The 26,687-nt window shown below is 38.3% G+C and overlaps 1 protein-coding gene across 1 annotated transcript in view; it reads right to left on the bottom strand.

The window, feature by feature from the left end:
* Pkhd1 (PKHD1 ciliary IPT domain containing fibrocystin/polyductin) overlaps positions 1-26,687 on the bottom strand; it is a 410,096-nt gene that overhangs the window by 224,305 nt on the left and 159,104 nt on the right. The window contains exons 37-40 of the mRNA XM_035453320.1: positions 9,836-10,046; positions 9,290-9,447; positions 6,727-6,918; positions 2,972-3,097 (exon numbers count right to left, since the gene is read on the bottom strand). Of these exons, the coding sequence (XP_035309211.1) occupies positions 2,972-3,097; positions 6,727-6,918; positions 9,290-9,447; positions 9,836-10,046 (687 nt within the window). The remainder of the gene's footprint in view (positions 1-2,971; positions 3,098-6,726; positions 6,919-9,289; positions 9,448-9,835; positions 10,047-26,687) is intronic.

Genomic DNA, 26,687 nt, shown 5'->3' with positions numbered 1-26,687 from the left:
GAACTTTAGTTCCTCCTACTTACTCTTCCTGCCTGGAAGTCCCACCTATACCTCCTCCCTCACTGTTGGCCATTCAGCTTTTTATTAGACCAATCAGATGCCTTAGGCATGGTAAAAGAGTAGCCCATCTTTAGATGCTTAAACAAATGCAGCACATCTTTATATAGCTAAACAAATATTCCTCAACATAAACAAATGCAACACATCTTTACATAGTTAAATAAATAAAACATATCTTTGCATAGCTAAAAATATTCTGCAGCACGACAACATCTTAAAAAATAAAACTCTTCAAACTGCATGCCCCCCTTCTACTTCCTATGTATCTCTCTGTCCATCTTCCTGACTCCCTCTCATTCTCTATGGTTTTTCCTGTCAACTGGTTGCTTGCTTTGCCTCTTGACCTATGGTTAACTTTATTTAATCCAGTTTACATTATTCAAGCAGAAAGCTCTTGAATTAAAGGTGTGCTAGGTCTGAGCCATACAACAACTAGAAACAGGTTTTACTTCCAGTAAGTAACACAATCTCGGAGTTCACAGTGTGATCAAAAATATCCTTCAACAAAATGGATCTTCTATTTTAATTCTTAGATGAAGTCTAAGTGAATATCTTCATTGTCCAAACCAAACAGATGGCCCTGATTGAAATCAGTAACACACACACACACACACACACACACACACACACACACACACACACACGACATAAATATGAGAGATTTGGAGGATAAGAAACAGGAAGAGATAAAGAGATGGTGGGAAATGGGAACAGCCATAGAGCCTTAAATCTGTGCATAGAATAGTCAATGAATAAATTTAATAAAAATGTAATAATGAAAAGCCACACTGCATGTGTCCAACCCAGCCTGGTTTCCAAATTATATGAACTGCTTTTTCTACAAGAGCAGATATGCTCTGAAGGAACAGGCTAGACAGGATGAGGCAGTTACACCCTCAATGAAAATGTACTAGAAGAGCTTGGAAAGACCCAACCATGTGACACAAGAAGGTATTATTCATTTAGGTTGGATCAGTAATGTATAGGCAGTGCCACAGAATCCTTCACTGCTAGGACCTTTATTTTATCTGAGATTCCCATGTCATTTAATGGATATGAACTTGTGATTGTTTAAGGTATGGCAGAGAACTTATAGTGAATTAAATATTTTAATTCTCTTGATTGCAATACAAAGGATGTCAAGAGTCAATAATCCATAGTAACCCAGGCTGAATACCTCCCACATTTTTTTTTAATTTTTATTTTATTTTATTAGTTCAAATTAGGAAAAAGCTTGCTTCAGATGTCAATCCCTTCTCTCTCTTCCTCCCTCCCCCCCCAACATCTCACCTGCCCCTAGCCATGCCCCCTCTACTCCCCAGGCAGGGTAAGGCCCTCAAAAGGGGCTCCCCAAAGTCTACCACATCATCCTGGGCCAGGCTTAGGCCCTTCCCCATGTGTCCAGGTCAAGAGAGCATCCCTTCATATGGGATAGGCTCTCAAAATCTCTTCTTTTTTTTAAGACCTTACATATTTAATACAGTGTGTTACCCCTGTACAAATAGAAAAACATTAAGTTCAACATTTCTAGAACAATATGGGTGCTAATTTTTGTACAATGCCAACTGAACGCGGTAAAGTGGGACACTTTTTTCCAAAGTTGACAGCACAGCTAATATCATTTTCTGCTGAAATCTTATTGTTAGGATGCCATCCTAAATCTCTGCTTGTGGTCATAGACTTTCGCAGAGCAAAGAAAGAAGAAAATCAAGCCTGCATATGTCGATTGACTTCTGTGGCCTCTCTTCCCTAATCAAAACATTTTGTACACCTGATTACCTCATGCGCCTGCTCTTTGCCTTCAAGCTGGAGTGTGTTTTTAAGTGAGTTCATAGTCCCTCATGAAACAACAGCTCTCTTGGAATTAGAACCTTTTCAGCCTTTTATTTCAAGAGATTATTCTTAAATGAAACATACGCTTTCCCCTGAATCACATCACAGGGATCATTTAAAAATAAAACATTAACAATTCTACTTACATTCTTACTTTCCACTAAAAAAAAAAAAAAAATCTCTGGTTTGCTTTTATATTCTGACAAAACCAGAGATGACTTACTAATTCACTTCCCTCAGCCAAATGGCCTATAATGAACTATCAATGTGAACGTCAAGAAGACAGTGTCTCACAAAACCTGGTGGTAAAACAAGATGAGTCAGAATGTAGCATCAAGTTTTAAGATGAAAGGTTCTAGCTTAGTGGTGTAGGGGGAGAAAGAATGTTCCACGAGAGCAACTGTCATGAATGGAGAGAAATAACGTGTGCAAAAGCCATGTGGCAGAAAAAAAGGCTGCCTTTTGGAAAGAATGAAATAAAGTAGCTCCTGCACAATGACAGTACAGAGGAAGAAAGGAAAAAGATGAGGATGAGCTTAGAGAAATCAGCTGGGGTGAAAATCACCGACAGGGCACTCTTTAGCCCTTTTTCTGAGAGTGAGGTGATGAGACTTCTAATTATCTAAGGCTAATTCTAATGTTTGGTCATGAACTTAATCGGAGAAAAGTAGAAATTAGTGAGCAGTTTGCCAGGTCAGAAACTGCAGCCCCAGCCTACCACAGAAGCACTTAGGCACAAATTCAGTTTTTAAATCTTAGCCAACGTCATCTAAGCCTGAGCACCTAAGACTGTGTGTGGACTTAGAATTAGGGGAAAGTTTGCGTCAATGAGTTTTAAAACCTCCCGTTAGACATTTATTAACCTGAATTCAACTTTCAAGTGATTCACTTCCTATTGATACAGTCTAGTAAGTCATTTACTAAATTTAAATTTGGTATTTTAAGCTACATCCTATTAGGTAATTCTCATACAAACAATGATTTTGTATGTTTTGAGGTCAGCAATGTGGGAGAATGCTTTATGAAAGACTACCCATGCTACTCAATAATATATACTTTAACAAGAAAATGTTCTTACCTATCAGCAGAGCATGACCTGCGATCTTGTAGAATATATTACTATCCACCCTCAGGCCCCAGGTCCTGTGCATGCTAAGGCCTCTGCTGAAGGAGCCCCACACTGAACAGCTCTGGAGATAGGAACCTGGGTGGGATAGAATAAGGTGAACATTTTACTCACACCTCAGAGTCTCTCAGATTTGGTTAACTGCATCCAAACAAGATATTCCATCACCAGACATTATTTTTCCACATAAAAATGAAACTCTGAGCTGGGTGTTGGTGGTGCACACCTTTAATCGCAGCAACCGAGAGGCAGAGGCAAGAGGATCTCTATGAGTCCGAGGCCAGCCTGGTCTACAGACCAAGTTCTAGGACAATACAGAGAAAGCAATACAGAGAAACCTTGTGTCAAAAAACAAACAACAACAACAAAACGGGAAATTAGTGGGGTCAAAGAAGCAAATAAATCAAGAAATTGGACAACTAAGGCCACTAGATCTTGAAGATAAAAGTAGTTGAAATTAAAGACACAAATGCTAGATAGTGTTATCCATCTAAGAAATGTCTTTTATAACAATATAGTAAAGCAGCATCAAGAACTTATATGATTTAACCTGGATTTTTTTTTTTTTTTTTTTTGGTTTCTCGAGACAAGGTTTCTCTGTGTAGCTTTGGAGCCTATCCTGGCATCGCTCTGGAGACCAAGATGGCCTCGAACTCACAGAGATCCACCTGCCTCTGCCTCCCGAGTGCTGGGATTAAAGCCGTGCCCCACCAATGCCCGGCTTAACCTGGATTTTTAAAACCTACACTTGCATATGAAGGTGTGGCCTTTGGTTAGAAATTAATGGTTATATCTTGTCAGCTGTTCTTGTTTAGTTGCTGTTCCTGTGATAAACACTATGGCCACAAGGAAATTGTGGATAAAAGGATTTAGTCCATCCTATAGTTTACAGTCTGTCACTGAGCAACTCAAGGCAGAAATCACTGAGGAGCACTGTTCACTCATCCACTTTCCTACTGGCCATGCTCTGCCTAACTTTTGTATGCACTCATGCTCACTTGTCCAGGGACAGTACCACACACAGTGAGCCGGGCCATGATTGACAGAAATGCTATCCTGTGCTGCACAACTGTAGCTGACAACAAACATTTTTGTTTGTTTGTTTTTCGAGACAGGGTTTCTCTGTGTAGTTTTGTAGACCAGGCTGGCCTTGAACTCACAGAGATCCACCTACCTCTGCCTCCCAAGTGCTGGGATTAAAGGTGTGTGCCACCACTGCCCAGCTCAAACATTTATTTGTTGATGGGCCCAAGACATATACCATTATATGGGAGTTAGAAACAGAGATGAAGACATTGAGGCAGAGTAATTACTCTTCTAAATGTCAGTTCACTTCAGCATAGTTGAAGGAACTTCCCCTGTATTTTCATAAACCTGGTTCTCAGGTCAATTTTGGGTTTTGCCAATGATTTGGATTAGGAATATCAGGCAATCTTGAACCAAAACTCTCACTGGCTGATGTCATGACTAATCTTGGTTGTCCACATGACATATCTGGAAAAAAGGAACCTTTAATGAAGCATTACCTCCAGTAGACTGACCTGTAGATTTGTTTGTGAGGCATTGTCTGGATTGCTTCTGACTGTGCTACAGCAAATACAGCCATTTACTGGAGGCTGACAGCACAAGTGCTGCTTTCTCTTATACTTCTTTGGAGGGCCGCATACATATGTGTATAGTATATTCTGCTGTATGCATAGAAAGAGGGCATTTCTGGCCAGTTGGTGGTGGTGCACACCTTTAATCTCAGCACTCAGGAGGTAAGGGCAGGCAGATCCCTGAGTTCAAGGCCAGCCTGGTCTTCAGAGTGAGTTCTAGGATAGCCAGGGCTACAGAGATAAACCCCATCTTGAAGAACAAAGAAAAAAAGAAGAAGGAAGAGGGCATTTCTAAGAACTAAGTTATGAACTAAATATAATCATGTTTATTTTTCTTATTTTTAAACAAAATTTAAAAGTTAGCATTCTTAGCACAGGTTTCTTTACAAAAAAAAACCTATTTTTTGTTATGGACAGTTTTTCCTCTTTTAAGTTTATAATAACATGCATGATACTGTTTTAAAAATAATCTGTATCGAGATAATACATTAAAGAGGAGGAAAGCTTGGAGGAAGAGTAGACAGACAGGGTGATAGAATATGATAATAGGCGATTGAAGATGATCAAAGAATATTATATGAATGAGTGAGGTGTCATAAAGAAACCCATTAGATTGCACAATTAATAAATTTAAATAAAAATGAAAAATAGTCTATGTCAGTCAAGATGTATTAGTTAACTTTATATTCCTATTATGACTTTTATCATATGAGAACTATGTAATTGGTATGATATCTTTCTATGATAAATCACTGGAATTATCAGGTCTTAAATCATGTAGGATTAAATTAGAAAGCCATAGTTAAAATATTGGACAATAGTTAACACTGAATGTATTTTGTAGATAATAAAAAAGTAACAAAGATAAATCATTTGCTTTTGAAATACCAGCTCAAATTTGTGCTTCATTTTTCTTCTCAGGAAAAAAATTATTAGAAATTTTAAGTATCTTCCCCAACAAAAAGAAACAATAAAACACTCCTGAAATTTTTTCAAACAGAACCAAAAATATTTTTTCCTGTCATATATTTTAATTTGTGTTCCTTTTAGATTTTGAATGTTCATTACACTGTTAAGAAGGTTTAAGCCTTCATATCTATTTTTGAAAATTGCTATTGGTCAAAAAAGCTTTGTAGAATATTTAACCAATTTGGGAAGTAAAAAGTAATATAGAAAATACAGATCATTATAATTCCAGTTTTACTCTGCTCTAATAAATAACTCAGAACATACATGGTCAATAACATGTGTGTTTGCGTGTATGAGACCTTACACATGCTAAACTGCACAATATTTATATACACGGTCCCTTGTATCTATATACACATTCTTTGTATATTTTAGAAAAATTACAAGAAATTATCCTTAAAATTATATTGTATCTTTTAACTTGCATATTTGTAAAACTAAAAGAGAATAACTACAGTGAACTAAAAATGAGTGATTAACTTAAAATTCTGATTTTTAGAGTGACACTTTGGGGACAGTATTGTCACAGTGTGGTGACCCAGGTTAAAATCCCTAAGAACTATCTTCCCTTCTATGTATGTCACTGAGAACAAACAACAGAAACTGTAGAATGGAGGAAATTTGCTTTTGTTTATATATATATATATATATATATATATATATTATATATATATATATGTCTTCATTTAAAGGCAAGGTGTAAGTATTTGGTCGGTTTGTCAGTAGTTTAAAATCTGTTTTTACACAAAGCTTTATGTTGATTATAGAGTAAAATTTCTAGTTTCTTATAAGAATAAATTAACACCTATAAAATAACTCATGAATCATCACTTCTTTTGGAAACACTGTTTTTTCCCCCAACTCTGAATCTATATCCATACATCACCCCATTAGAACATACTGGGCACAAGAATTGCTAGCACTTCCTCATGTGTACAAGTTTCTCTGGTGAGTGAGTATATAACTCTGAATTTAAAAAGCTCCATGAGCGAAGAATTTAGGTACTAAAGTTTGAGAAGTATACATCTAACCTGTAGACATTTATCCATCTCTGAATTTTGTCAGTCCTACCCATCACCATCATGTGGTACCATCAACATGGAAGAAGAAAACTGCAAAGGCCAAGGCATGATCCCTTACCAATCATAGTTCCCACCAAAGTGAGTGAGCTCTGATGCTTATGGAAGGCCTGCCCGAGGTCTCGAAACTGCACTCCCTGCAGCTTGACGAAGCTGGGCTCCTCTGGGAAGGACTGAATTATTACCCTGGCTCCCAGATCCCTGGCTCCCAGCATCTTTTCACTTTTAGAATACAAACAGTGCTTTAGGTTACCTGAAACACACAATGATGTTCAGTGGAAACATGAAGGGGCGTCTAGACAAATCTCTTTTTGCAAGGCTCTGTGGCTAAGGACAAACCATCCAACAGTCTTCTTTCATTGTTACTGATTTCTCCCTATGGATTTTTAAAATAGACCAAATAACTAGGACAAGATATTGCCCCTTATGCTCTTATTTCTGGAAATGACACACACACACACACACACACACACACACACACACACACACACACACTTACTGTAATTCCTATCAGAAATAGGCAGATTACAACCACCAAGCCCAATTATACTGGTGTTGACTTAAATACAAAAGACATTCTGTAGAGAAGGTGCAATAAAATGACTTTTTCATGTTTGATAGTTCTTGGGGAAGTTGTGAATACTGAATCCTACCATAGTGCCTTATAGTCTTGAAGTGCCCAGTAGGGTTTCTCTTCAATGCGCTGTTGTGTGTTTGGTGATTTAGCACAAAATGTCTCCAGTGAAAGTGCTCCAGAAAAGTTACTGAGAGTTGACACCAATCTGCTTCCCCAGCAATCTTTCTACTAAGAACCGAATAGTGACCTGTTGCAAATGCACACATGCCATTGCTACAGTGTTGAGAAACCAGCATTCAGAATATTTTCTTCTGACTTTTGACATGTGATAATAGGAAAGATTCTTAAAATGGAGAAGTCATCTTCAGAATTGGTCTAGTATCTGCCATATTACTTTGGAGTCCACACCCAGAAGAATCAAAGGCAACTTAATTCAGATACACTTACTGTTCTAGTTTGCTTTTGTTTGCTGTAATAAACACCATGACCAGAAGCAATTTAAGGAAAGAAAGGGATTATTTCATTTTACCTTTCCTGGCCAGGGTCCCATTTTTGAGGCACCCAAACATGGACCAAGGAGGAACACAGACTACCAGCTTATTCAACGGTTCATATTCAGGTAGCCTTCTTATACAGCCCAGACTCATCCACCTAGGGATGGTGCTGCCCACAGTGGGCTAAGCTTTCCCATGTTAACCTTCAATCAAGACAGTCCCTCACAGAAATGGCCAAAGATGGATCTAATATTGGTGGTTCCTTAAATGAGGTTACTTCTTCCCAGCTGACTGGAGGTTGTGTTCAGCTGACAACTAAGACTAACCAGCACAACTACATGGCCATCTCTATTGCAGCACTGAAGTTAATATCAATGACACAATAACCAGCAAAAGAGGTGGCAGCAGTTTAAAATAATGTGTCACTGTCTGGTGAATTACAGAGTCTAATCCTTCAAGGATTGACCTATAAACAGTAAATGAAGAGATGCTGTGTTTGTATGTTTTAGCACAATTATGGACCCGATTTGGTGGAATTGTGAAGGTGGGAGGCAGTCAGTTCTAATACACTTTTATCCAAATGTTTTTCTTTTTATTAAATTACATATTTGTCAGTTGGTTACTTTGAGTGGAAAGGTCATGATTATTTTGCGCTTTTAACAACCCTTCTTTCACAACACTGTGTATAACTGCACCTCTATGTAGACAGCTCTGAAATCTTTAACTCTAGCTTTGATATTTCTATCAGGGTCCAGACACTGTCAGACATCTCCTCTCAATTGCTGGCCTGTCCTCTGAGTTTCAATGTGTACAAAATTAAACTCATGTTCACCACCCCCCTGCTATCCCAAAACTTCTCCTCTTCCCATCACAGTAAAAGCCTCATCATCCATCCACAGCTCATGCCTGGAAGTCATCCTTGACACCCACACCATCCTGGACCAATGTTGACAAATGATATCTTCACAGCATGTGAAAGCCTCATAATCTACAGCCTGGGAAACCAAAACATAACCTCCTAAACTAACCATCCCTGAAATAGATGTTTAATAGGCACATCACTGTGATTCAGTGCCTGCTATTCTATCAGAAGATAAATTGGCTCCTTTACCCCTTTACCTAGAGTATGTGGTAGGTCACTTAGAAAACAAACCCCCAAAGGGGAGGAGATACAAATCTAATCAATAATAATGAACTGCCCAAGCCCATGATTCTGCAATCATAGTTTTCTTGAGAATCTTAGGAGAAGCCTGGGACTAAAAAAATTATTACAGCATCCCAATTATCCAGGCTTAATTCATTAACACAAGTTTTCCTGGGTCAAATAATTAAATTATTTCCTTTGCTTTTTGTCTATTTCTTTTACCTGGAAATGGGGAAAAGAATGACGTGTTAAGCTACCAAGAGGATTCTGGAACATATAGAAGGATATTGACACTTGAAGACTAACAGTGTGTTCTAATGAAGAAGACCAACCACAGCCCTGCCACATATTGTCCGGCTGTGAGAACAGTTATTCACTCTTTGGGTTTTCCATCAAACTGCATTTCTACCTTCAGCAGCATTGGCCTTCTGACAGGAATGGAGGAGCTTTAGCCTCTCAAGAGTAAGATTTCCTTGGATGGTAATGTTCCTGCTGAGAAGAGCCACAGTAGCTCTCAAAGTATGATTTTTTCCAGCTACCCAGTTCCCTGTGAAGTTGTAAGAATGTCTGAAAAAAAAAAAAGAGAAGAGAGAAAGATGCACTTGAGAACATCACTCTGCATCTTATTAGAAATAGTCAACAGATTCTTCTTTAGGGAGTGTCTATTTCTTTAGAAACTCAAATACCCAATAATAAGCCATGTATACATTTGCAAACAATACCGTGCATAGCATTGGGAATCACACACTGACCACTTCTAAGGCAGAGAGCCCAGGGTCTCACTAGAGAAAGTACTCAAGAAATTTTCATCTTCCTAAAATTCATTTGTTATTGTTTTCTTTTCCAGCACTATGCAATGCTACTGTATCTCATAAAGAGATAAATGTCCAGAGCCCAATTTGTATAAAACTTCATTTTCCCCCATGTAAACCGATCCAAGCTGAAATTTGAGTACCTCAAGGGAGTCCTGAGATGGAGGTCGGCATTGTGCACAGCTTCCACAACAACAACCTCTTCCATTGGTCCAGCACCTTCAATACCCATTCCACCTATGATGACAGCCTCATCCCCAGGGTGCCAGTCCACACCTTCCTCCAGAACCAACATTGTGTCTCCTGCACGTGCAGCTGCTCGAAGGTAGGTGACAGTCATTTGTGGAACTGAACCTAAAGTCAAGAGAAAACTTGTTTAGCTATTTAATTATTAAAGAGGATATGATTTTTTTATAAGAGATGCTTGTAAAAACAGCCAAATGATAGAGTAGTGAGGTAAAAAAAAAATAGGCACTGCCATTAGATAAAATTTACATGTGAGCTGGTCTTCACATAGAGAAATATGTCTATTTTCTAGGTAGACTTCAGTTTTCTCACTTACACTGAGAAGTAGATGAACTTCCAGGGTTTAGGGTGATTTAATGAAATGCTAACTAATGAAATATCATTGGTAGAGGTTAGGGTTTCCTTTTTCCTTGCCTGTATCACTTTGTGTTTGGGAAATGAGCTTTCACTTTGCTTATTTCAATTATGAGAAAGTAGGTATTTTATTCTAATGTAGAAGTCTGTAGTTTGTTTGCATGAAGGGTTTAACCCACAAACATTGTGAGAGGAGATTACTTTAAAAGAGCCATCCTAGGACTTTGTGTGTTAACTGATCCCTAGAACTAAAACAGAGTATATCTGGGATGAGGTTATCAAGCACTTGAAGCAGGGAAACGTGTGACTTTACACAGCTTAGTGGGCACTGTACTCGCATTCCCTGATCACCCTCCCCATACCAATCGTGTACGCCCTTAACTATCGAAGATTTAAGAATGTCATTTGCCTCCCCATTTACACTGGGATTTTCCAGCAGAGGTCAAGGCAAAATTTGAAAGGCATTATGTGAAGCAATAGTTCAGAAAACATTGTTTACTCCCCAATCCTTCCCCTTTTCCTCAGCTCATCCCCTTCCTCCTCTGCAATAGATCATAATTTACCTTTAGCCCACAGCAAGTTGCTGTCCTCCCCTGCTGCACTGAAGTAAAGTAATAATACTTGAATTCCTAACTGCAGGGGTGGCCGACAATAAATCATTTTCAAATTATTTTAAACTTTCCCCTTTATTTATTTGTCTGTGTGTGCACAGACACTTGTGCCAACCATGTTGTTCTAGGCTGAGAAAGGTCTTTGGGTTAATGATGTAATTTCTGAAGTTTAGCAAGGCAATAATTTTATCTTTAAAAACATTTACAGAGTTCAAAATTTCTAATTATAGGGCAGGTGGAAATTAAGACATAAATCATCCCCAAAGAAAATAATTTTAATTTTATTCCTTGTTTGTACATCTTAACCCTTGGGAATAATAAAATGAAATAAAGTTTATTTATTTGTATATACATATGTGTAAATTTCTCTAACCTGGTCTTTATTGGCTACATATAAGACTATGTATCAAAGATAGAGAACTATCAAATTGTGATACTTGTTACCTTGTATCATAGAGGCCCAAAAGTGATAACAACAAACATATTTACCAGCTAATCATTCTTATAAATAATGGTCAAGGGCTGGAGAGATGCCTCAGCCATTAAAGCCTAGGCTCACAACCAAAAATAAATAATGGTCAAGTCAAAATGAACAAATTGAACAGGGAATTTTAAAGTGCATATTTAACTATTAACATAAAATCATGTCCTTTCAAATATTGACAGTCTTTCTTTTTGAGATTACAAAAATAATTGCAATTTTAAATTATAACTATAAATTTATACTTTTGTTATAAAATTATAATTATAAAATATTTATTAAAAACAAAATAATTAAATGATAACTTAAACTGTCAAAAAATAACATTGGCCTTTTCCGCTGCCGACTCATCACAGACCAGGAGAGTGAGGAGACTACGAGGAGAGGCAAGAACATCCAGAGCTTCGAACATTGAATTCCTGGCCCACACACACTACAGTGTAACAAGAGGAGATAGAGAGATCCTACCTGCACTCACTGGAAAAAGATATGGGAAGAAGACAGAATAAGAACTCTCTCAACAACAGAAAGACCAATATGACACCACCAGAATCTAGGGACTCCACTCCTGCAAGATCTGAAAAGCACAACATAGTGCATGAAGAAGAGATGGACCTCAAAAATTATCTCAGCAACATGATAGAGGCCTTCAAAGAGGAAACAAGAAAATCCCTTAAAGAAATAGAAGAAAAAGCAAGCAAAAAATTACACGAAATGGAGGAAAAGACAAACCAAAAAATTCAAGAAATAAACAAATCTCTTAAAGAAGCTAAAGAAACCCAAAATAAAACAACCAAACAAGTGAAGGAAGCGCTTGAAACAGTTCAAAGCATGAAAGCTGAATTAGACACAATAAAGAAAACACAGAATGAGGCGATGCTGGAAATGGAAAGACTGGATAAACGATCAGGATCTAAAGACGTGAGTATAACTAATAGAATCCAAGAGACAGAAGAGAGAATCTCAGCTATTGAAGACTCGCTAGAGGATATACATTCATCAACCAAAGAAAACCTCAAGTCCAACAAATCCCTAACACAAAATATCCAGGAAATATGGGACACCGTGAAAAGACCAAACCTATGAATAATAGGTATAGAAGAAGGTGAAGAAACACTGCTCAAAGAGTCCTCATCCAGTGGCTGATGGAAGCAGAGACAGACATCCACAGAAATACACTGAGCTGAAATCGGGAACCTAGTTGAAGAGAGGGAGGAATGAAGAACGAAGGGGTCTGTACCAGGTTGGAGAAACCCACAGAAACAGTTGGCCTGAAAAAGGGAAAGCATATCAACCCCAGACGCTCTTTGGGAGGCCAGTACGGGACTAATCTAGCCCCCCAATCATGGATGCCAATGGGGAGGCCCCTGCACTCCTGGGAGCCTCCGGAGGTGGACTTGCTTTTTGCCCTGGTGTGTTTGGGGGGGACTATGAGAGCCCATCCCACTTGAAGGGATGCGCTCTGTCTCTGAACACATGGGGAAGGGCCTAGGCCCAGCACAGGAAGATTTGGTGGACTTGGTGGAGCCCCGGTTGGGGGCCCCACCCTGCCTGGGGAGTGGTGGGTGGATGGGGTGGGGGTAGGTTGGAGGTGGGGGAGAAGGAATGGGGGTGAGGGGAGGGAGAGGGAGAGGGGAATTACATGTGAAACAAGCCTGTTCCCTAACTTGAATTAATAATAATAAAAAGAAAAAAAATATTGCAAAAAAATAACATTGAACTCATTTCATAATTGTCATCTACTAGTGGCAAGGGTGTCTACTCCTAAGTGTTGTTTTTATAACCAGGGAGACCCCATTGGAGAAAACATTTTTTAATAAATTGTTATCAATTATTGATAGGGACGGGGCTGGTGTCCATGTCAGCTTTCAGCACTGTGCTCTATCTGGCCTAGACTTGTGTAGGCTTTATGTATGTTTTGTGAGTCCATATTTGCATAAGTCTTTTGTGTCAGAAAAACACTGTTTTCTTGGTATCTCCCATACACTCTGGCTTTTAAAATCTTTCCACTGCCTGTTCCTCAGAGTTCCCCTAACCTAGAAGGGAGGAATTTGATGGAGACATCCCATTAAGGGCTGAGTGTTCCAAGGTTGCTTACTCTCTTCACATTATCTCATGGGGGATCACTGTATTAGTTCCCGTCTCCTACAGGATGAAGCTTCTCTGATGACAGATTAGTTAGGGTTTCTATTGCTGTGAAGAGACACCATAACCACTGCAATGCTTATAGAGGAAAAGATTTAATTGGGGGCTGGCTTACAGTTCAGAGGTTTAGTCCATTGTATTGACAGTCTTTCCATGCAGCAAAATTATTTCATAACATTTATTCTCTTTAAAAAGTATCATTCTCTCTGTGTATAACTAAGATATGAAACCTGGGCACATTCTGAGTCCCAGCCTCTTACTTTCATCTACAGTAGATTTTGACCTTCTTGTGAGCTAAATTGATTCAAACTCAATATATCAAATAATTATAATAACCAATTAAGCTAGATCTTCCGAAATTAGATCTTCTTCTAATCATTTCTTATCATATGCTTTAAAAAAGATTTTGCTGAATCATTTTAGTCCAATCTCTTTGTTGGCTCCCCTGTTGTATCTCTCTTCAGACCTCATTAACAAAGCCCCAAATTCTTTTCTTAGCTCCCCAATTCTCTCCCAGTAGACCGTGCTCTATAGTTTCTTACTTAGTAAGGACATTTTATCCCAAGAAATTCATCTCCTAACCTGGTTTCATTTAATGGCATCACTCCTGCCTCTACCTCATTGTCAGTTCTATGCCTAGCAATCTTCTTGGCACCCACCCTTCTGAAGGAGATTACTGCCTAACTTTTCCATGGGGTTCCAGAGAACACGTCAGCTACCTGCTGTTCTTTACCTCTTCCTACATATTCCTAAGAATAACAAATGGCATATGATGAAGCGAAGCATTTGGTGAGCATATCTTGGGTTTTTAGTCTGCATAAACAAAATTGAGTAGTGGGTAAGCCATTTAAGTAACTAAAATAAGAAAACCAAAGACCACAATGACAACACAGCATGTATCACATCTGGGCCATTTTCTACCCAAAGAGGCTACACATACCCATACTGAACCTCAGGTGAATATGAAAAGGCTCTCAGAAGCATTTTATATCTGATGTTCTCTAACTGAGATTCTCTGGGGGAAAGCATGCTGCATTCTTTAGAGTGATTATTGTTGAGTATGAAGCAAGCCCCCATTATCTCTTGGATAGTCGAGTTTTGTGTTGTAATTTGTCACATTACTACACCTCTCTTCTGTCTAATCCTTGACCCAACTGTAACTGAGCCTCTAATGCTGCAATTACTTGTCTGTCTCACCCACTAAACACAGCAGCAAAAGTGATACCTATTTTGTTCACTATGAAAACACCAAAGCCATTCAGTGTCTGACACATAATAATTGCTCAGGAAATACACACATGTATACATCATATAATATATATACATACATATAAATGTGTATGTATATATATATGTGTGTGTGTATGTATATATAGTGTGTGTATCATATATATAGTGTGTGTTGTGATATACACATGTATATGTTGTAACATATACATTATAAAATGCAATGGGGAAGCAAGCACCTCAAACTTTAAATATCTACTCAATTAGGTTAGACACTATATGATTGAAAGGGCATCACTAAGCTGTATTATGCATTTGAATACCCTCCCACACTTTGTAGTTTGACCAGATGGGAAAAATGGAAACCTGCACCCTTGGAAATGTATATCCAGTATTCTCAGGATAGCTAACAAAAGCAAGAGTAGGAAGAAGGTGGTACCTCCCACATTCCTAAACAGAAAACAATGACAGAGACAGTCAACACAAGAGGAAAGTGCCATGAAAGGTGCCTTGTGGTGAGCACAGCAGACAAACTCATTTGCCAGCTTCATGTGCAAGCACACCCATATAGCAGATGGGAGTGGGGGGAAAGGGATGTTCTGAGAGCTGGAGGAGGAAGACAATACATTTTTTGACATCACTAATAAAATAGCTACAAGCTGAGCAGACTCAAGGAAGTCTGGGGAAGCCACGAGAGTTATTAACCTATAGCTGGTACCACGTTTGTTAGCACTAATCATTCTGTAGTTATTACAGCAGATAAACCTTATCTCCCAAATCAGCAGTTGGCACCGTAAATGCAGAGCTACTACTTTGTCTTCCATTTATGGGTGTCCCCATTTCAAATGCAACTGAACACAGGGTTAGCACTCAACTCACAGTACTTAAAATATCTATTAGAAATGTTGTCTTCTATACAATTACTTGTAAAGCCCAGCAGACTACACCTGAGTGAACATACTTTATACAATATGTAACAAGCATAAAAATAATACATTTAATGAAGAATTAGAACAATCCTTATCTCTTTCACCGAATGAGCTTCAGCTGTCAATCTGACACAGCCCAGAGTTACAAGAGAGAGTCTCAATTGGAGGATTGTCTGTAGGTTTTGCTGTCATTGATTGATATGGGAGAGCCCAGCCCAATGTATACGGTTGCCACCCCTGAGCAGGTAGTTCCTAGGCTGTATAAGAAAGCAGGCTAAGCACAAATCTTAGGGATCAAGCCAGTAAGCAGCATTCCTCCGTGGTCTCTGTATCAGTTCCTGTTTCATGATTCCTGCATTGACTTTGTGACCTGCTTGTGATTAAAGGAGGACTATGACCTGGAAGTACAACAAATCCTTTCTTCTCCAAGTTGCTTCTGGCTGTGGTGTTCGTCACAGACACCACAGAACAAAATGAAGACACAATGCTGAGTGATTTTTTTTTCCTTTCTGAAGGTTCAAAATATCATTGTTGTGGTTTTCTTTTTAGTTTTTTATTATTATTGTTTTAACAGATGGCACAGACAGAAAACTAAAATTCCTCCTGAACATGATTACAAAGCACTGAAATATCAGTTCTGAATTCTGAAGCCAGGACATGGTTCTCAGCCCCCCTAGAACAATACACTAATGGCACAGAATTAGCTTGGGCTCTCTGAACACTAAATGCATTACTGTACAGATGTTATTTGTGCAAGGTAGGTCGGCTGACCCCCTGTTCAAGAGAGCGCTACACACTTCAAATGTGCACTCTTTTCTTCATTGAACTCCTGAGACCCACATTGGGCAGCTCCTGTTCCGTGCCACAAATCAAAGATTATGTAAAAATACAGCTTAGAAAGATCAATGATTTATAAATATGCTTAATTGACAAAGCCTGTAATTTAATACAATGTTTAACCACATTGGGCTTTCAATGTTGACCTGTTAAGCAACCAACTATTCATTTTCTCCCACTAATGACTTCTCATAATTGTACTTCCTACCAATTTTGTCCAGGCAATTCCCTGTCATTCATCTGTAATTATGAAGTCCCAGAGAGCTACTTTTACCAAATTGGCATGGGAAGAAAGAAAATAACCTTCGTGGGTTGACACACTTAAAACTCACTAATTGTCCTCTGTTTTATGGGACTTGAATCTTTATTCTAAGAAAATAACTGACAATACTTCAAAAAAAGAGATGGAAAGGGGTAAAGAGAGAGAGAGAGGAAGGAAGGAAGGAAGGAAGGAAGGAAGGAAGGAAGGAAGGAAGGAAGGAAGGAAGGAAGGAAAAGAAACAGAAAGCAGGAGAGAGAGAGAAAGAAACAAACAACAAAAGAAGACTACATGATGACAGATGATAGATATCACATGTTAGAACAATGCTCACATCATATAGAAACAGAAAAAGTGGTCAGCTATAAATGTTCTCATTTATACACAGCTGTTTTCCCTAATTTTCATATGCATCTTCCCCCATAATAAAACACGGAATGCTTCCCTTTCTTCCTTATTGGTCTGTCACTTGGGAGACAAACAAAACAGACAGCTTCTTTTCCCCAATACTCATTAACAGTGTAAGAAATATGCAAATGAATATTATAGGTGGATCATGCTAAGCGTAAGATAAAAGGACACCCAGAGTATACCACTGCCCAAACATGGAAGTCCTCACAAGGAAAAAAGGGTTGACACTTTCTGAAAATGTTTCTCAGAAGAGTGAAATTACTAGGTTGAGTGTTAAAGAATGAGCCAAATTTGCCGAGATGATAAAGTGGGTATCAAAACTATTTTTTTCATTTAGCATATCATTCTGTCGATGGGAATCACTTTATGATGTCTCCCTTAGATTAGGGCAAAGTCTGGTGGTAAGGCATACACATTTCTGTGGCATATGTCCATTATGAGCCTTCTGCACTGTTACTGGCTTCATTTCCAGTGGCCATGAGGGAGAAGGGAAGATGTGCTGGCAGGAAGGAGAAGTGTAAACCAGAAAAGCCCCCTGAATGTGCTTACCAACTAACTGCATCCAGGGATGAGCAGCCAACATGTCCACAATTGAAAGGGAGTGCAGACCAGTGCTCTCCCAGTGCAAAGAGCCCTGATGTTATTCTTTTAGCACAAGAGTTTAGAATAAAGCTAACCACCATGTGAGGATAGTGAAATCAGTTCTGTTTCTCTGAAGGATTAAAAAAAATCTAACTCTGTCTCTATGAAGTTAGAACTTTATAGTTTTTCTACTCTGAGTCAAAGTATGCACCCAGAAAGAAACAGTGTATAGTGACATCGTTGGAAACATTTGGGACTCAAAGTGCTATTAGTGTTTTATGATGAGGCATCTTCCATTACATTAACTTAGAAATAGAATAAGGTTCTTCAACTTCCTCAGATACATTCCTTTCACTGTTTATTTATCAAGGAATAAGCTGATTGGAAGGACCAGACCTGGGAAAAGGGTTTTAGAAAGGAAAGCGGAAATCTGGTTGGTTTCTGTTAGAATTTCTGAATGTTGATCAGCTGGAAACACAGTCTGAGAAAGAAGACTTCTCATAAGAGCAAAAGATGCAGCACAGGCACAAAAGATCACAAGTGCCATCTTACAAGCCAAACTCTCATTTGTCATGGTTTACCTATGGCATGTATACCCAGCAGGATATCAAAGTCAAATTCCTTCTGTTCCATTTTCTCCAGCATTCAACATGTCTATGGAAAGATATCATACTTAAATTTGTCCAAGGCACTGGCAACCCATCCACTACTGGCCATTTGGAAATGAAGCCCACCTTAATCCTGTCATCAAAGAGCCTTGAGGCTTACAGTTCTTGGTTACCTCAAGGTTGCCACCTAAAAGACTAAGTTATTCCTCAGCTCACAAGCTCAACTGGTAGAAGAAGCACTTCAAGGTTAGATCAGTGTTTAGTGCTTAGTGAACTGATCATAGTCCTATATGAGGCTTCCGTGTGTCTTTGTGGATTATAGAATGCTACTGCTGGATCTTGTGCAAAGCATCATGGCTGAAACTACTACAGACCCCAACATTGATACCACTGATACAAAAAACAAAGCTGGCGGGCCTTTATGCCCTGATGTCTGGGTGGCCATAGATCTTGTGACAAAAAAAATGAGGGAGGCAAGTACTTCTTGAGGAACCAACAATAAGATCTATAGAAGAGCAGAAGTGTTGAGTCTTCTTTAAAATTCTCTTTACATCATATAGTGGGAACATAATTTTTTGCAATAATGCATATTGAACCTATGACCTTACAAATGCAAGGCAAGAGCTATACCTCAACCCTGGGAACACAGTGATTTTATCTGTGGTTTTAAAACAAATCAGAATTCTGAAAGTCATTCCACTGAGAGATCATTCCACAGTGCTATCATTATTGCTCCATTTTAGAAATTCTGGGGAAAAAATCTAGTTCTATGGCTTTTATAGCTTCCAATGGTTGTGTGCAATAGTTGACTTGTAGCTTATTTGTCCATATTTAAAACATATCACTCAAGGACATTCCCATCATCATCACTTTCCCTTCTCCTCCAGCTTCTCTCCTGTAGCCTTCTTATATTCACCACTATGATTATATAAATTATACCTGGATAATTTAGAATAATCTTCACATTTCAAGATCTTTAATTTAACCACACCTGCCCATTCTCCCGACACATTTCATTCTTGTGAGACAAAGGTCACACTTTGTAGCCCAGACTTGCTTCAAAGCTGGGATCTTCCAGCCTCAGTCTCCTGTCTCCCGAATGCTGAGATTTCAAGTGTGTGCCACCATATCCATCTTTGCAAGATCCCTTTTGACTAATAAAGCAATACTCAATAATTCTGACAATCTGGGACATAAATACAATTAAGGTTGACTTTCAAGTTATTTGTAATTACTTAGTGAAAAGTGTTCAGAAAATGACTAGCCATTGGAGGAAAACAGATAACTGGTAAAACAACAGTATCAGCAAATCTAGATTAATTAAAGCACAGGTCAACAACCTTTTCACGAAAGGAACTAGGTATTCAAGGGGTCGGATGTTTGCAACCCATGCTGTCTCTAGCATAACCTCACAACCCTGCTGCTGTCATGCAAAGCCACCATAGATAAAATCTCAAAAGACACAGGTCACTGTACTTCAACAGAATTGTTCTAAAAAAGCAAACAATGAGCCAGATTTGGCCATGGGCTATAGTCTTCCAGACCTGTTTAAACATGCAATGTTGAAAGAAAATAATTAAAAACAAAAAAAAAAGATCTGAGAACCTAGTATGTAAATGTTTATATTGTCTCTTCCATAGTAAAGAGTTTCTAAACACAATATCTAAGACAGTAATTGTACAGAAAAAATATCTTTAGATTTGTTATTTTAAAGAACAATAAATCCCATAAAATACTGAAGAGTAAATAGCAATTTTGAGAAAAATAAACAAGTTCTTTATGTCTCTATCAAGAGTATTACATAGGGAGATGTAGGAATTATTCCCCACTTGGGATCCTAAAATATCTTGAAAGGATTAAATAGAGAAGATTGTTCCAGAACCCAGAAGGGTTTCCCTGTGTGTGTCTTTCTACCATAAGTAAATAACCAGTTATGTATACAAAAAGCAGAAAGGCCCTTGTGTGCCTCTTATGCCTATGAAAGAAGACAGAATGAACTTTAGTTATCTCCCCTTCCAGGCCCAAGGACCACCATTTCTAAAATGAAAGCAATAGTCATAATCCCAGCCTTTCGTGCTTCTCGGAGCTATGATAGATGAGAGGAAAGGGGTGTGAATCAGCTTTGAAAACTATAAAGTGCCAAGATGGAAGGAAAATCCAATTTCAACAAATGCTGAATATAATACCCAATTCCTCCTTCTCCATGACCAGGCCATTAACAGTTGTGCTTTGATGATGCAAGTAGAAGACTGCTGTTTGAAAGGGGGATTCTGCCTTTGTAGATTCCCATTGCCTTAACTAACTAGCATCCCTTTTGATACTTAAAGATGAAAAAGCATACCAATATTAACCAATCAATAAACTAAAAGAAGGCTCTCCTGGAGAATGGTGATGGCAGAAGGTGAGGGTGGCATCTACATCAGACAGTGCCTGATAGCTAGAGGAGACAGTTTGGACTTTATCATAGGAACAATAAGAAGCTATGAAGAGTTTCAAACATCAGCATGATAAAAAAATATATTTTTAAAAGATTGCCTTGGCTCCAGGGCAGAGAATGAACTGGAGAGGTTATAAGAATAGCAACTAAGAGCTATATTAACACCAAGATAAACTAAGGTGACAATAATAGGAGTGTACAGAACACAAATTCACAAGTTGTTCCACAATAAACAATACTTAGTAAAGAACAAAATGATAGTGAAATAATGGCAATCAGGATTCTGGCTGACAGAAAAATTTAACAATACTGTATCCATCTTAGATTAATAATGAGGCAATTTCACCAAATCAAATTGCAGCTACATAACAAGAATAAGAATATGAACATGTATTGAATAGTTAGTTGATTCCTGCTGACTTGAATAATATTTTGTATGTCTTATTGGCCTTGTCTCATGTAATAGCATCATGGGAAATGTGTTAACATCAAGTCTACACATGGAAGCTGAAACACTTAGGAGGTAACTTTTTGAGTTTCATCATCTAGTTATTGATACAGTTGGGATTTGAGCCCATAAAGTCTTGTAGAGTTCAAGCTTGATCACTAAAGATGACTAAGTACTCAATGGCTAAGCAAAGACAAGCTCATTGGGAAAAAAAAGAGTCAATCTGCCCATACTACAGGAAGAGATTTTGTGTCTTCCTAGACTGCATTTCTATAATATGATAGACAGCCATTTGCCAAAAGTGGGGTACAAATTGGTGAAGGTAATGTATAATTTTCATTTGTTTGGACTAAAAAGCACCCAGACATTGACCAAATACCTGGGTGTGTCTGTGAAGGTATTTGCTAGGTAAGATTAAAATTGAAACTGGGTAATTCAATAAAATTAATTGCCTTCCACTATGGAAGGGAACTAAGGTCTAGGGAACCCCTTCTTGATATATGCAGACACTGGTTATATTTTATCTTGCCTTCAAATTCAGAGTGAATTCTCAGCATTTGGCTCACTCTGTTGCCATTTTTCAGCTGTCACTTATGTCATCAGTTCTCCTGATTCTCATGCTCTTGAACTTGAATAAGGAATTGCACACATCAGTACAACTTGGTCTCCAGTTTGCAGATGGCTAACCATGGGACTTTTCAATCTCTGTAATGAAATGGCTTATATCCCAAGAACACTAATTACTATGGTGGATTACTAATCCATGAAGAATATTATAAAAAGAATAAATTTAGAAATACAGGAAAAGCTCAAGTACTATTTTTACTATTTTAGTATCCCATTAGCTAAATTTTCAGAAGAAAGTAGCTAATGGATATATATTTCTAATTTGAGGACTGCCTTTCCAACTTGTCTTGCCTTCCCTAGAATCTGAATATCCTTCTATATAACTGATATTTCTAACACAACAAAAACTCTGCTTGTATAAATAAGGATATCCTTGTTATTAGCTGGGTGACAGTCATGGCTCTCTACCCCTTCCCCAACCCTCAACTCCACAAAGAGATGTAGTATTGCCATTAACTAGGAAATTCTTGACACAGTCCAGGGCAAAGGAAGATTCATATGGACAATGAAGGGTTCTGGAAGTAGTTCCCTAGGCCTTTCCTTCTGAAACAGAAAGGTACCCAGACCAACTCTCTCTTAGCCCAAGGGTGAGCATCCGCTTCTTGGCTGAACTGACCATCCTGCAAGCAGGGAAGTGTCCAGTTCTGCAGGGAGCTGTAAAGGTAAAGAAGAAAAGAAACTCTTTGTGCCCCGTTCATGCTCAGACACACGCAATTAATGTTGTGGTGCTTCATTGCGCTGTGGCAATTCTCTTCTTGGATTTGAACCAAATCTTTTTAAAAAATTAGTTTGCATTTTACTTTTAATATTGTTTTGATACAATTTACTTGGCATATCTCTTTTCTCCATAACATTCAGATCATATTTAAAAATCAAGAATTAATTGAGATACAAGCAGAGTAGCTAGTCAGCAATGTTCGCTTAGTAAGAGTAATGTCAGCTAAATTAGTACGCCAATATGCAATATACTTTTTATGTTAGTAGATCCTGCTGTAAGAGAAGCTATACCCATGAAGCCTCAGCAATATAGCTACCTAACGAAGACATGAATATGGACAACAAAAACAAGCCTAGACAAAGAATTACAGACAACTGTAGAAGACTGATAGCAGGAGAAATAGTCTTCCCCAGAGTAGAGCACACCAATTGGTTATCCAATACCAAATAATAAGTCTTGAAAACAAAGAAATATACAAGTGACATCATAGAACCTAAGCAGGTTGTATTTCTATATTTAGAACTTTGGACTTACAACAAAGAAAAAGAGGCCATAAATTTCAGAACAATTAAGAAGTGGTATATAGGAAGGGTCTGAGGGAGAAAGGAAAGGGAAAAAGAATATAATTGTAACTTCATTTTCAAAATTAAGTATATATGACTATAATCAAATCTTAATGCTCAGTGTTGATTGATGTTTTTTTGGCCATTGCCTCATATATAAATGCTTCACAGAAGAGTAGCAGGTCAGGTTAGGATTCCTGTGCTCTGGGACCCTCTCCCTGGAATGATTTCAAAATCAACCTTTTCCTTTTACTGCCACTTGAAAAACATAATCAAATCTTTGAAACATCACAGTGCATTTTAATCCTGAATTTTCTTTTCTTTGCATTGAGGGTTTTAGTTTTGCCTAGTGAATCTGCTGAAATTTTTCTTACAGCCAAAGTAAACAAGTTTTAAATATATTACTACAGGCAATCAAGTTAAGTCTTTTTGCAATTCCAAATTAGCAAAAACAATACTAAAAGAAACAAGAATTTCAATAATTGAAAGACAAATGAGCTATTTTTTACAGTACTGTATCTTGAATGGTAGAAAAGACACCTCTTATTTATAAGCCTATCCTTTTTCAATCTGAGGCTATGTAGTTCTGGAAGACTTTCTATACCATTGTTCTAACAAGGACCAACTTGAGAATAAAAGCAACTCCTCTTTTATCACACAATAACCCAAGCAGTTCACAATACAAATGCAGCCAAAGTCACTTTAAGTCAAACTTCCCATCAAGCTGCTCATGAAACAAATATTTACCAAAGTCAACTATGAGTGTTAGCCATATTCTTGGGATATTTACCAAAGCTCATTATTAGTGTTAGCTGTATTCTTGGGAGATTTGCCAAAGTCCACTATGAGAGTTAGCCATATTCTTGGCAATAGAGATTTGATGTAAACAGAAACAACAACAAAAAATAATGAAAAACACCTGTCCCCATGATGTATGCATATTACTGACAGAAGCAACAGAATAAATAAAACAACAATGAAAAATAAGGCCCACGTGATATATTTATCAGACAAGGTTAAAAGCTAAGGGCAGGCAACAGAGTGATGTGCAATGGTGACATTAGGACAAATGAGATTTGCTCAAGGGTCAAGCAGCCATTAGGAAAGAGGATCTTGTTTGCTGCCTGTGTGGGGGTGGAGTGTGACTGCAAATGAGGCCAGTTTAGGGGAAAGCCCAACGGAGAACTGCAGAGCAGTAGTCTTAATGAGAGCATTTGAGCACCTGGATGCAGCTGTGTTTTCTCAGTAAGATGAGACAGTGAATGCCCTTATTTTTTTGTTTGAATTGGGTTTTTGTCACTTCCAACCGAAAAAACCTGACTAATGCCAACACTTTCAAGTATATATAGAAACCTGAAGTACCTTACAATGTGTTTGTAAGTAGGGTTCCCACTGTACTTGGGTTATTGAAAAGCTAACTCTCATTTCCAATTAGCAATATACATTTACACATAAACACTTAAAATCAAAAGACCTTAAAAGTACGTTCACTTAAGCAAGTTCCTTCAAGTTCCTTCTCTAGTATCAGACTAGGGAAGCCTCTCATATGCATTGGCCCAATCTGGTCAAGAAACTACAGAAGGTGTGTTTTTACCATTGTGTGCAAAATAGTTGTATGTAGGACCTTTTAAAGGCATTATTTGACAGAGAAGAGAGAAATTTCCGTCTTATGTTTTGTTAGTGATATTGATCATGTTTTCAAAGTCATATGACACAGTATTTCTCTGTCCTGAAAGGAGACTGGTCATCTACCCAGTTTCCTAGGTTGAGGTGGGACTCCAAGCACATTCACTGCTGTTGACGGTATAACTGTGATCCATCACAGCATTCCAGATGACTACAATTCCAATGGTGTATTCAATCTGGTCAGTTAGGAAACAGCGAAACCTGGCTGCACATAGCAGTATCCAGCTACTTTGGAAGGCCGAGTCAAGAAGGTCACAAAATTGAGGTCAACTCAGAAAGCTTAGTTAGGGTTTTATTGCTGTGAAACGACACCATGACCAAGGCAACTCTTATAAAGAAAAACATTTAATTCAAGCTGACTTACAGTTTCAGATGTTTAGTCCATTATTATCATGGCAGGAAGCATGCCAGACATGGTGCTGGAGAAGGACCTGTGAGAGTTCTACATCCAGATTGGCAGGCAGGAGGAAGTGACAGTGAACCACATTAGGTTTGGCTTGAGCTTCTGAGACCCCAAAGCCAACCCTCCTCCAACAAGACCAGAGCCCATAATAGTGCAATGCCCTAAGGATCTACAGGGGCCATTTTTATTCAAACCACCACACCAAGTAACATATGAAGTTTAAGACCAACCTGGGCAATGTAGTCAATCTCTGTCACAAAGCTAAATGTAAGAGGACCAAGGATTTGATTCAGTGGCAATGCTCTTGCCTAGCATGCATAGCCCCTAGGCTCAATCCATAATACTAGAAGAAAAATGATTACAGGTAGCAATGGTCACACCCTAAATTTTCCCCATTGTACATTCTTTCTTCTATCTAACTTTCTTCCCAGCCCTCACTAAAATAAAGCAAAATACGGGGGAAAGACATTGGCTACCCCCTCCAAACAATTGACAATCTTCTAGTGATTTTTCAAACAAGTAATTGAGTAGAATTTCTACTCCTATAGAGCCTACTATAAGGAGCTAAATAAAACAAACAGATATCAAGTGCTCCATGTTATATGGGGACCATAAGATGTTATGGAGTAGATATCTTCTTGAGACCTATTAAAAGGATATCAATCTAACTCTCTGCCATCCCTGGAAGCCTATGTGCCAGATGGAACCTTGACAGAAAGAGCAGATTCAAAAAGAATCCTCGGGCATGAAGATGTATTATCAGCCCTGGTAAGCTGGACTTTAGATCTCCTTCCTGTGGAGAAAGTACTGTGAGGTTCTTCTTCTAAATAAACAAAGTAGGCTTCTGAAATGTAACTGGGAAGCTTCCTGAAAGACCCAAAGATGAGCTTCAATCTCCCAGATTTGGCGTCTAGAAGTACAAAATAATTGTCGAGCTGCTCATGTCTCTCAGGGAAGCAACAAGAAAAGATATGTGGAGAGCAGAGAAATGGGTAATGGGTGGAAATTTTTAGTGTGGAATTTTTTTGTCTTCTACAATCACTATTTCTCAACCTGTGAGTCAAGACCCCTCTGGAGGTCAAACAACCTTTTCACGAAGTCGCATATCAGATATTTACATTATGAGTCATAACAGCATCAAAATTACAGTTATTAATCAGCAACAAAAACAATTCTATGGTTGGAATTTTTACAACATGACAAATTGTGTTAAAGGGCCACAGCATTAGGAAGGTTGAAAACCACTCTTCTAGATCAAGTGAATTCTGGAGGTAGTAGTTCAGTTTGAATCAACCTTTACTATGGACCAACAGTAAGGTGGGAACTAGCAATTTCATACCCAAATGAGGCTTGCAATTGAGGAATTGTCCAAGAGAGTGCCCAACAACAAGGGAATTCAGTAAAATCCTGATTGATGTCTTAT

This window comes from Cricetulus griseus (assembly GCF_003668045.3).
Source record: "Cricetulus griseus strain 17A/GY chromosome 1 unlocalized genomic scaffold, alternate assembly CriGri-PICRH-1.0 chr1_1, whole genome shotgun sequence".
NCBI lineage: Eukaryota > Metazoa > Chordata > Mammalia > Rodentia > Cricetidae > Cricetulus > Cricetulus griseus.
Note: the sequence above shows the minus strand (reverse complement) of the source record. Positions and strands in the feature narration are given on the sequence as shown.